The sequence below is a fragment of the Narcine bancroftii genome, chromosome 5 (genome assembly GCF_036971445.1).
Source record: "Narcine bancroftii isolate sNarBan1 chromosome 5, sNarBan1.hap1, whole genome shotgun sequence".
NCBI classification, from domain to species: Eukaryota; Metazoa; Chordata; class Chondrichthyes; order Torpediniformes; family Narcinidae; genus Narcine; species Narcine bancroftii.
The window spans coordinates 254,367,254-254,379,391 of record NC_091473.1 but is presented as its reverse complement, the minus strand read 5'-3'; the positions used below and the strand labels follow the sequence as shown (position 1 = coordinate 254,379,391).

At 43.8% G+C, this 12,138-nt stretch overlaps 1 protein-coding gene across 3 annotated transcripts in view; it reads right to left on the bottom strand.

Moving 5' to 3' along the window:
* Window positions 1-3,129: 3,129 nt before the first annotated feature.
* LOC138765231 (acidic mammalian chitinase-like) overlaps window positions 3,130-12,138 on the bottom strand; it is a 29,050-nt gene continuing 20,041 nt past the window's right edge. For all 3 annotated transcript variants that reach the window (XM_069942213.1, XM_069942212.1, XM_069942211.1), the window contains 3 exons: window positions 9,684-9,800; window positions 5,625-5,784; window positions 3,130-3,740 (listed from right to left, as the gene is read on the bottom strand). In XM_069942213.1, coding sequence (XP_069798314.1) covers window positions 3,190-3,740; window positions 5,625-5,784; window positions 9,684-9,800 — 828 coding nt within the window. In that variant the 3' untranslated portion in view covers window positions 3,130-3,189. The remainder of the gene's footprint in view (window positions 3,741-5,624; window positions 5,785-9,683; window positions 9,801-12,138) is intronic.

Genomic DNA, 12,138 nt, shown 5'->3' with positions numbered 1-12,138 from the left:
TGCTCATGATGTAATTTATTTCCTGCCCCTTGTTGAAATAATGTCGATGATGGCCATCTCCACTTCATCAGGAACTTCATCCATATTGGAGAAGATGAGCTCTTCAAATCCAAGTGAAATGCGAAAATCTGCATGCACCGTGATTGTAGTCAAAACACCTAAATGCTGGAGGAACTCAACCGATCTCGCAGTGTCCAGAGCAGGTAAAGTTATATTACCGACATTTTGTGCTTGAGCCCTTTCTCGAGGTACGAGGTAAAAACACACAGAAATGCTGGAGGAACTCAGCCGGTCTTGCAGTGTCCATAGAAGGTAAAAGAGGTCAAGGTATGAGGCTCTTCCTCAGGCCTGAAATGTAAGTAATATAGAGTATCTTTACAACCTCTTTGTGCTGTAAGATTGGCTGAGTTCCTCTAGCATTTCTGCATTTTGACTCTCTAAAGACCAGAATTCAAAAGCTCTCATTGATATAAACTATGATTGAAGATTTTAGAATAGAGTCCTGGACAATTATGTTGAAATTTGGTAGATTTTGCTTTTTGTTTGCCTAAAGTGAAATGTGTACATTGTTCATTAATATGAAAAGCCCTTTAACAAAATAATCATTCTGTTTGATTCGTGTTTTGATAAAGTTGGTTTCCAACAAAATGATTGTTCAGAAAATATTGCATTTTTATTTGTTACTACTGTCTCCTTGATAACTAGTATCTACTTTAAAAAGTCTGATTGAAAACAAAATTCTCCCTCAAGAGAAAACACAATACCACTCGTGAAATAAGACAAAAGCTATTTGGGCAACACGGGCTCGTGGGTTGGAAGGGCCTGTTACTGTGCTAACTGTCTGCTTTATACCTCTGCCTATGTAGTGGGAGAGAAGTGGAGACAATAGACAATTGGATCTGCATCCTATCAAAGACATTCCCTCTAATCCCTGTCAGCTCTTTGCAATGAAGAGTCCTTGGTTCTGGTTTTCTGCTCTTTGGTGTTACCTGACTTGCTGAGTTCTTCCAAGATTCTCTTTACTAGTGGATCTCCCCTGGGTCAGGAGGAGTTCCAGCTTCATTGCATGAGGGAACTGAATGTAACACTATAGAAGGGGGTGGCTTTTTTGGGAAAGAAAAATTACACTGTCTGCCGCTGTCCATGCAAATGTTGTCATTGTACCAATCAAGGCATTATTCCGTGCCCTAACCATCCTTTATTCTCCAGTATCATCAAAAGTGAATGTCTTTCAGTTTTGCTATTTCCAAATTAATTTATTCATCAAACAATATTATTCATGCAAAGTTAAATTTGAATCAATTTGAAAGTGCAAAAAGTGTCCTTGAGGTGGTAAAAACCTGTTGCAAGTTACTTCTCAGTTGGTAATAACACAGAACAGGTGTCAGTGCAGGCAGAGAGGCAAGAAAGGGGAAAGAGAAAGGAGTAAAATCCCAGCCCAAAACATCTCCTTTCACAGAAGCCGCCCGGCCCACTGAACTAGTTTTTGAAACTTTTCAGAAGTTTCTTTAGTAAAGATAATTCTTAATGAATGAATGATCACAAGCCAGGCAGAGAAGCTGAGGAGGAGAATTCTGGAAATCAACACCAGGATAGACTGAAAGGTGGAATTTGGCGGCTTGCTTGGTGCAGAGATGAGTCGATGCATGAGGTTGCAGTGTTGAAGTGAATATATAATGGAGGGGTTTAAGTTCAGGATTTTAAATTTAATATATTGACTGATTTGGAGTGAGTTTTAATTGTGGATAGTACAAAATATGAATGCAAGATGTTTTCATTTAATTCCTTCTGATAAAAAGGGGACATTCAGCCCTTCAAGTCCCTGCCAGCTCTCTGGCATTCCCATCAATCCCATTCCCCCAATTATTTTCCTGTGACCTATTCTCCTGCACATGCCCACGAACAAACCCCTCGCTACTCTACCATCCACAGTAACCAGTTAAACTAGCAACTAATACATCTCTGAGATGTGGGAGGAAACCAGAGCACCCAGGGATAAGCCATGGGGTCCCAGGGAGAATGTGCAAAATCTGCACAGAAACCACTGGTGGTCAGGATTGAACTGGGGCACCGTAGCTGTGCAGCTACACTACCTGCTGCAAAAACACAGAAATACTAGAGGAACTCAGTCAATCTTGCACCATCCATAGGAGGTAAAGATATATAACTGATGTTGTGGGCCTGAGCCCTTCATGAATGAAATCATGGAGTACCTGAATAAAAGAAATGGCAGGGAGAGGGGTACAGATCAACAGACAAAAGGTGATAATTGGATATGGAGAGGAGCCCAGGAGAGAGGAAAGGTGAGAATTGAATGGGGTGGGGGGTGGGGGTGGGTTGGCTCTGTGAATGCAGAGCTGGGGGAAAGGAACCAAATGGAAAAGGGAAGAGAGAAAGTAGCAGAGCTGGAGGAAAGGAGACATGGGGTTGGGGGGTGGGGGGGGGGGTGGGTGCCTTACGGAAACCAGATGTTGACATTAATGCCATCTGGTTGGAGAGGGTCCAGATGGAAGATGAGGTGTTGTTCCTCTAACTTGCAGGTGGTCTCAGTCTGGCAGTGCATGTCCATGGACAGACATGTCACCAAGAGAATGGGATGGGAAGGGTGGCCACTGGGAGATCCACGCTAATGCGGCGGACAAAGCTGAGGTGCTCAACGAAGTGACTTCCCACCCTGTGCCCAGTTTCTCTGACGTAGAGGAGGCCACAACGGGAGCACTGGATGCAGTAGACGACCCCCGCAGATTCACAAGCGAAGCATTGCTTCACTTGGAAGGACTGTTTGGGGCCCCGGGTGGAGGTGTGGGCGCAAGTGGAGCATCTCCTGCAGTCACAAGGGTAGGTGCCAAGGCGGTGATTTGGTGGGGAGGGAGGAGTGGACGAAGGAGTCAGGGATGGACTGGTGCCTGCGGAAGGCAGAGAGGGGAAGATGTGTCTGATGGTGGACCACATAGCAGGTGGCAGAAATGGCGGAGAATGATATGTTGCATGAAGAGGCTGATAGGGTCATAGGTGAGGACCTATCCACTGTGTGCTGTGCCTTCCCATTGTCAACGAGATTCAGAATTTCTAACAAAGCATCTCAGCGGCAAGAAGTATTCCATTTGTCATGCTTCTGCACAATATTAGTGTCATCTAATAAATCAGTTTAATAGTTCAAATGAGTTTTGTTTCTGCATCAAGCCAGATCTAGCATTTACAGAACTTATTGTACACACTCCCCTTTGGACAGCTCCCTATATTGGTATCCTGGTTAGAACAGTGGTAAAATTTGGATGGCTTGCCAGGAACAGGAAAAGTACCATCTTCGTTATTACTGCAAAAGGCCACGTCATAGTCGCTAAATGTATTTGTGATGCATTTCCTGGTGATTGCATCATAGAGTTGATCAGAAGGGCACAGCTTTATGCGTGTTTGTTTGTCCTTGCATTTATAATATGAGGGAACCGGGATTGCATAAACACCATTTGGTTTGCCTTTGCAAAAGTTATTGTCTGCCAAATTGATTGCTGGAAATAATCTGGGTGGCCAGACGCATTGGTCTCCAACAGCATTATAGGAAGTGCCTCTGGGACAGGTCAGAACGTCAGTGTCATTGTCGGTACACTGGTAGAAGCTGTCCGCTGCACACTCAACTGCGTAGTTCCCATTCTCTTTGCCTTGACAAAATTCCATGTTGGGACACGAGGAGGAAGGCTGCGAATCTGGTATCGTGGCAGTGGGCGAAGGTGTTGCTGCGGCTGAAAGAAGAACCGGCAACACGATTAACTCCATGCTTGAGCGGCCATCGGTATCTTCCGGCCTGCAATGACCATATATGCCGTTGTATAGGACAATCCATGAAACTTGAAATTTTCACCTTCAAATGGGTCGTCCTATACAAAAATCTAAAATTATTACCTTGCTGACAAGGTGGCAACACTATCACCATCTTCTCGCCAGCTCCAATACAATTTCGCACGTGCCCCGTTAGTTATTTGTGGAGTTTCAGCGCGCCTCCGCGAGGTCCATCCACTCAGCCCGACTGCCGTCAGCTCTGCACAGACTTTAAATGGCCTGATACAGGAGCCAACAGTGGTTTATTTTAAAATCTCCAAAGAGAATCTAAACCTTTAAATGATCATTTGTTTTTAACATGTTTTGATTTGCTTTAAACAGCATCCACTGGCCAGCAGTAAATGTCAGATTTAGGGGGATGGCTCAAAACCAACATTTTAGGTGGAAATTCTAGGAGTCGCCCTATATAGAGATGTCCTAGACAAGGGCAGATACAGTATTCCTTGGCTTTCATTATCAGAAGCAAGAGAGTGCAAACTTAATCTCAGAACCAAGGTGCCTCTCCTGACCTGAGTCCATGCTCTTGTCATTGCAGGAAGTTCCCACGTGTGGAAGAGAAAGCATATTTGGGGTTCCCATTTTTGTATGCATGCCAGCATTGTTGTGTCACTAGGCCTCACACTGGCTCAGTGTGTTCTTTGGTCAGTTGTGTGCGGCTGACCACAACGTCCAGGCCATGGACAGTTATGACATCAAAAATCTATCATACATTTGCAAACCAGCTCGGAGCTACTTAGTCTCCTGGTAAGTAGTCCTGTGAGTCTTGCACATCCTCTTCCCTCAAGTACTACTTAAGTATAATGTGCTCCTCTGCTTTTACACCCTTTCAGCCAGTGAATTTCTCCAATATTCTGAGTTATTCCAACATTTAGGCACTCTTTCCCCTGAGTCAGGAGGAGTTCCGGCTCCATTCCATGACGGAACTGAATGTTGCACTGTAGAAGGGGCTGACTGTCTGCCTTTGTCAATGTAAATTTTCTCATTATATAATATCAATCAAAGTATTATTTCAGCAGGTGAAAAAATGTCCTTTTCCTTAATCTCGCTACTGAGTTATCGCCCTCCACTTATTGACTTGTCTACATAGAGATTTTGACCCATTCTATATACCCTTCAGAGCTACTAATTAACATCTCCTCCTTTGTCTGTTCACATGACTGTCTAAATACCCCTCAAGCATAGAACCATTGAATATTACAGCACAGAAAACAGGCCCATCAGCCCTTCTAATCTGTGCTGAACTATTATTCTGCCTAGTGGCACTGACCTGCACCCAGTTCATAGCCCTCCCATCCGTGTACCTGTCCAAATTCTTCTTCAATGTTAAAATTGAGCCCACATTCACCACTTCACCTGGCAGCTCGTTCCACACTCCCACCAGTGAAGTTCTCCCTTATGTTTCCGCCTAAACTTTTCCCCTTTGACCCATGTTCTCTGGTTTGTATCTCACCAAACTTCAATGGAAAAAGCCTACTTGCATTTACTCTATCTATCCCCATCAAATAAAACTTTTCTCATGTCTGCTTGCACACTTCCTATAGCAAAGGTTCCGAGCCATCTACCGCTCTCCGTGTGTAAAAGAAAATGTATTTATAGATTTGCCCCATAAATTTTATATAAACTTTCTCCCTCTCACCTTAACCCTATGCCCTCTGACATTTAACATTTCCACTCTGCGGGGAGCATAATTGTTGATCTTATCTATGTCTCTTACTGCCCCTCTGGCTTGAAGCATTTGATATTGAAAATCTTGCTTTGAAAAGTTATTTTAAATGCATTTTAATTACCTGATAAATATTCCTTGGGCTCAGCATCTGAGGAAAGCACAGCATTCAGTTTGCTTATAAGGGGAAATTTTCCTTGGTTGCAGGATGTGCCTTCGTAATCATCCATATCAATCGTCCAAACCATTGCACCTCCAAAGCTATTGTTTTTCAACCACTCCACCTGGATGAAATCATTTTAACAATCTTTTAATCTTGATGCCTGTCCTGGATTGCAAATCTTGCACTTAATTTAGTTTTAGAATTTGGAGATCCAGCACAGTAATGAGCCCCCTCCACTGCCACCCATGTGACCAATGAACCTTTTAGCCCCTTATCTCTTTTGAAAGTGGGAGGAAACTGGAGCACACAGAGGAAACCTCGGTGGTCACAGGGAGAGTGTAGAAACCCCACTCACTGGGGCTCTGTCTTAACATTGGGCCAACTGTTGCACAAACCATTCCATATTAATATTTGAGTGCTGCTGTACAAGACAAGACGCACGTGCTGACAAACAGGGCGAGGTTCATTAACCTCAGTCAGGGTAGCAGTAAAGGTCCTTTTGTTAGTCTCAGGAGCCTTCATGAACTTCTAGGGAAATGTTGTATCTGAATGCAATATGATAACTAACTATTTAAATATTGTTAAAACACAATGCTTGGGGAAACTCAGCAAGTCAAACAGTGTACCTTATGTAGTAAAGATAAAGATCAGTAACCAACATTTTGGGCTTGAGATCTTCATAAAGGAATGAACAAAATGTGGGAACGTACCTGAATTGTGCAGTCTGGAAAAAGAGAATTGATTGGCTCTTTTGAAGAGATAACCAAGGATTGATCAGGGCAGGATGATGGTCTACATGGCTTTTGACAAATTACTGCTTGGTGACTGATGCAGAAGTTAGATAACATCCAGAATGAGCTCGTCAATTGCCTTGAAGGCAGGAGTCAGAGGGTGGTAATGGAGGGTCGTTTTTGAGATTGGAAGTCTGCTACCAGAGGTACTGGGTCCACAGTTGTTCATCTCCAAGTTGTTAATACAGATTACTGTGTAGTTAACGTGGTTAATAGGTTTGCTGATGTCAAATTTATTTTCATCTGATTGTACAAGTACAATCCAACGAAACAGTGTGCTCTGGTCTGTGCAAAACGCAATGGACACAACCAGACAAATAGTAATAAATATTGTTGCATGAATATGAGAGTCTCGGAGGGTCAGTGTGAGCAGTTCCCTTGGTCGTTCACCATTCTCACTTCCCGTGGGAAGAAGCTGTTCCTCAGCCCGGTGATAACTTTAAAATTGGTAGAGTAGATGGTGAAAAAAGTTATCCAAAATTACAACAGGATTTTACATGTGTCTTATGAGGCAAGGTTAGCAGAGATGGGAGCAAAGAATGGTGAGAGGAGACTTAATAGAGATCTACAGGTTTATGAGAGGCAGCCAGACCATTTTCCCAGGACGAGAGTAGCAAACACCAGAGGTCTTGTACAAGGTGAGGGAAGGAAAGTTTAGGGGAGATGTCAGGGGCAAGTCTTATTACACTGAGAGTAATGGGCGCTTGAAATGCATTGCCAGGGATGGTAGAGGAGGCTGGTGCAATAGGGACATTTAAGACCACGATATAGGAACAGATGTAGGCCATTTGGCCCGTTGAGTCCACTCCTCCATTGAGCTGATCCATCCTCCCACTCAACCCCACTCTCCTGCCTTCTCCCCATAACCTTTGATACCTGAGGGTATCAGGATTGAAGGGTGTCAGCTTAGAATAGAGTGGCCACAGGCAGTTTAAATTAAAAATTTTAGACCTACAGCATGGTAACAGGCCTTTCTGGCCCATGAGCCATGCCACCCAATTGACCTACAACCCGTTACATTTGAAGGATGGGAGGAAACTGGAGCACCCGGAGAAAACACATGCCGCCAAGGGGAAAATGTACAAATTCTTACAGACAGTGTTGGATTCGAACCAGTATTTCTGGCACCGAAATAGTGTTGCTAACCATCCCGCTACATCTTGGGTGCATTTAAGGGAGCGACTGATAGATTCTTGATTAGCCAGGGCAATGGGGCTGAGAGGAAAAATGGATCAGCTCATGATTGAAGGGTGGGGCAGACTCGATGGGCTGAATAGCCCCTTTCTACTCTTATCTACAGACCCTGGTTCTGAATTTCTCTGACTCAAATAAATCATGCCGTTGAACCCAGGTCTGAGCTGCATGAATGACAGTTATAATATCGCCACAATTCAATACGCACCCCATACTTGCTGTCTAGCCTCACAATATCTTTTGATTTGAGTAATGGGCCTGACTGAAGATAGAGAGATCAGTGGACCCAGGCATTAGGAAAAGAAATGTAGATATGCAGTACAGTTACGGCTCAGAAGCTCGTGTGACCAAATTAACCTACAATCCCAGTACATTTTGAGGGGTGGGAGGAATCTGGAGACCCCCAGAGGAAATCCACGCAGACACGGGGTGGACGTACGATCTCCTTGCAGACAGCGCTGGTTCGAACCCAGTTCATTGATGCTGTAACGGGGTTACTCTAACTGATACTGTAACCGTGCTGCCGATAATACTTCTGCACAAACCAGGAGGTCCTGTTTCTGTGTTGTAATGTTCTCAGGATCAACGATTTATCCCTGTCAGATGTAACTTACCCAGCTATCCACAATCGGGACAGCAGGGATCTGGTGAAATGTCTCCAGGGCCTTTCTCTTTTAAATTCACAATTGGCAGCTATGGAGACACCGGGGATGGAGCCTGAGACCCCAACTGTATCATTTTTTAAAATCCCTGTCGAGAAATTTTTCTCCATAAAATATTTTTCAAAAATACTTAGCATGGGAATGTAATGATAAATTTCTTTGGAATTTGGAAATGGTATCAAAGTGAAACCTTTCAAGAAATAAATATCAATCAAATTTGAAACTGACCCTCTAACACATTGTCTAACACTGACCCTCTAACGTCCAGGTCGATTTATTTTCTTGTTTTTCTCAGAAGATAGGAGAGGTCAAAATTTGGTCCACTGAGTCTATAGCCCTTTTCCCCTGGCACCCAGTCCCAGAAATTAACTGGGAATTTAGTGGAAGAGGAACACTGAATGACGTCATTTCACTCCAGGGATTAACTGCGTCGACCTCTACTCATATCCCCGCCTTTGCTGACAAAGCCAGTGGAAAAGGGATGGCAGAAAGTTGCCCGTTTCCAGTTGAAGGCAGAACACTGATCCCCCGTCCCAGTTAAGGGTGGCCCAGTGGAAACAGCTCTGCATTCACATGCCAGCCCCCCTCCGTCCACAATCAGTTCTCACCGTTCCTCTTCTCCTGTGCCCCATCCATATCCAATTAACACCTTTTGTCTGTTGGTCTGTGCCCCTCCCCTGCCGTTTCTTCCCTTCTCCCCAGCCTTTTAATTCAGGAGGCCTCCCTGCTTTTGACTCACACCTTGAAGAAGGACTCACGCCTGAAATGTTGGTTACCATATATACCAGTGTATAAGATGGCCCTTGAATGTTAAAAATGTCACCCCAAAACTAGGGGCCATCTTGTACACCAAATATAAAATCCAAACCTTAACAGCAAAGTCAGTGCTCCCCCGCTGGGTCCATTCACCCAATCCGACTGCCGTTGGCTCTGTACAGTCTTTAAACTCCCTGTTAAAGGTGCCTGTGGTGGTTTATTTTAAAATAGGCTAATAAAATTAAACCTTTACTGGGTAATTTGCTTTTAAAATATTGTTAATTGTGCGTAGCAGCAACACTCCACTGGTCAGCAGAAAGTACCAGACTTAGGCCAACATTTCAGGCCTGAGCCCTTCTTCAGACTTAGGGTGGCCATACAGCGACCATTGCTCTAAACCTACATTTCAGATGGAAATTCGAGGGTCATCTTATACATGAGTCATCGCACCGACATATACAGTATAAAACTTTACCTCCTATGTATGCTGTGGGACCAGCTGAGTTGCTCCAGTAATTCTATGTTTTTACTACAAAACCCAATGTGGTTACAGGGAGAAGGTGGCATCAGTTCGATAGATCAGGAACAAGTAATGAAAATAACTATAAAATACATACTTTCTTCTCATAACTCTTCAAGTTGTCATAAGAAACCCACTCATCACCTTTGTAGGCATATGGAATTTGTTGTTCCTCAATCCAATCTTCAGTGGCTCCTTTCAAAAAGCTGCATACCTGTAACGATAACGTTTGCACTCTATAATTGCTTCAAAGCTACCTCATTGTGCTTCATAGCAAGTGAAAGGGCAGCGCGGTTGGGGTAGCGTTAGCGCAACACCTTTACAGCACCAGTGATCTGGACCGAGGTTCAAATCCCTCCCCCGTCTAAGGAGTTTGTACGTTCTTCCTGCGTCTGTGTGGGTGTAATTGGGCAGCACGAACTCGTGGGTCAAAATGGCCTGTTACCGTGCTGTGTGTTTAAAAGGTGCTATGTAAATGCAGTGTCTCTTTTCTTGGGAATGGACCTTGAGGGCTATCCTGTTTGGGATGGTTAACCAGGATTCCATAGGGTAGGTGCAAAGGTTTCTATATATTATATGGAGAAAATTGCTGTAATGGACACTAGTGTTTTGGGCCATTACAGTTCAAAGATATGGAATTTACCACATAAAACACCAACACCAGGGAGTCCAAGGTCACGAAAGCTTGATCTATAAAAAAAAGCAGAATTATTGGGAATGTGCTTTACAAATGCTATTCTGTAGCTATTGATTGTGTGTTTCTATTTGTACAACAATTTAGACTCAGAAGGCTGGTAACATGAGTTAATTTGGTTGGTCACACCAACAACCTTGCACTCAATGTTAGCAAAAATAAGGAGTTCATTGTGGACTTCAGGAGGAGGAAGTCGGGAGAACACAAACTAGTCCTAATTGCGGGGTCAGCAGAGAAGAGGATAAAAGAACTTCAAATTCCTGGGTGTCAGCATCTCAGAAGATCTATCCTGGGCAATCATCAGGAAGGGTAGCCAGTGGGTATACTTTCTGAGGAGTTTGGGGAGATTTGGTATGTCACCAAAGACGCAAAAATTTTCTACAGGTGGACAGTGGAGAGCATTCTGGTATTGTGGTGCCAATGCACAGGATAGGAAGAGGGCTGTAAACTCAGCAAGCGCCAACATGGTCTTTACTCCATTAAGGACATCTACTAGAGGTGGTGTCTCAAGAAAGTTTCTATCACCAAGGACCTTCACCACCCTCTTCATGCCCTCTTCACACTGCTGTCATCAGGAAGAAGGTACAGGAGCCTGAAGATGAACAAAACAGCTTCTTCCCTTCTGCCATCATATTTCTGAATGGACAATGAACCACTGACACAACCTCACTTTTCTCTCTTTTTTGTTCTTGTTATTTTTAAATATTGTATTTATGGAACTAATTTATAGCAATTTTGCACCTATAATACACAATACTGCTTCCACAAAACAACATATTTTGTGACGGATGTTCATAACAATAAATCTGATTCTGATGAAGTCTACCTTTTCTCTATCTCTGTTAACAATACAAGGAAGATTCTCTGAGTTATTCTGTCAGGATGTACATAGGAGAATAATGTTGCATTGTTATTTGACAAGGATAGCAGGGGTAAGTCAGAGAGCTGCAGGCCTGAGCTTTACATCAGAGGGGGGAAAGTTGCTGGAAGGGATTCTGAGACGGAAGAAAGGCGAGGACTGGTTACAGATAGTCATCCTGGCTCTGTTTTTTTTCAAGACGCGTCAACTCTGAAAATGACCTCTCTATCTGAGTGCAACTATGTATCTCTGTGTGACCCTGCGCCAGCCCACAATTCCCTTACTAAAAATATATATAATTCTATAACTTTAATGATTAATATTAATACAAATCCATCACAGTGAACTGGGATTCACTGGTAGTGTGTTGGGCTGAGGGCTGGCTCCACCCCCATCTGCTCACATATAACCCTGGTTTCCCGCCCAAATCCAGAACCCTTCCGAAGACTACTGTGAGATCCTACCCATAGTTATAAGCTAATAAAAGCATTTGTTCTCCCTCCAGTCGTGAGAGCTTTTATTTGCGCTACAATTTTATTAGCTTATTCCCTAAACTCAAGCCTGATATGCTGTTGATAGACCCTCTGTCCCCCAATGCAGCTGAGGAGTTCACGTACTGCCTACCTGAATGTGACCAGAGATGTCTTCCACACCAATGAACTCAGGAGGTCAGCACTTGTTTCGAGGATAGGAATGAAAGCGCATTCAGTCATCAGGGACTGCACTACATATGATGCTGCCATCGAAGCGTTGAAAGCTTGGTACCTGAAGTCGCAAAACGAGGCACCAACTCTACATCGCCAGTGGTCAGGAGAGACCATTGATGACTACCTGCTGGATCAGTGGATACTGTCCAAGAAGTGCAGGTACAAAGCGGCTACGGGTCGCATTCGTGAAGAAGAACAGACCTGGGACATTCTAGTCGTGGTGGTCTGCTCGAGGTACATGAGACAGCGACTACTCAAGTCAGGTAAGAAAGACCTAGCTAGCCAAATTGAA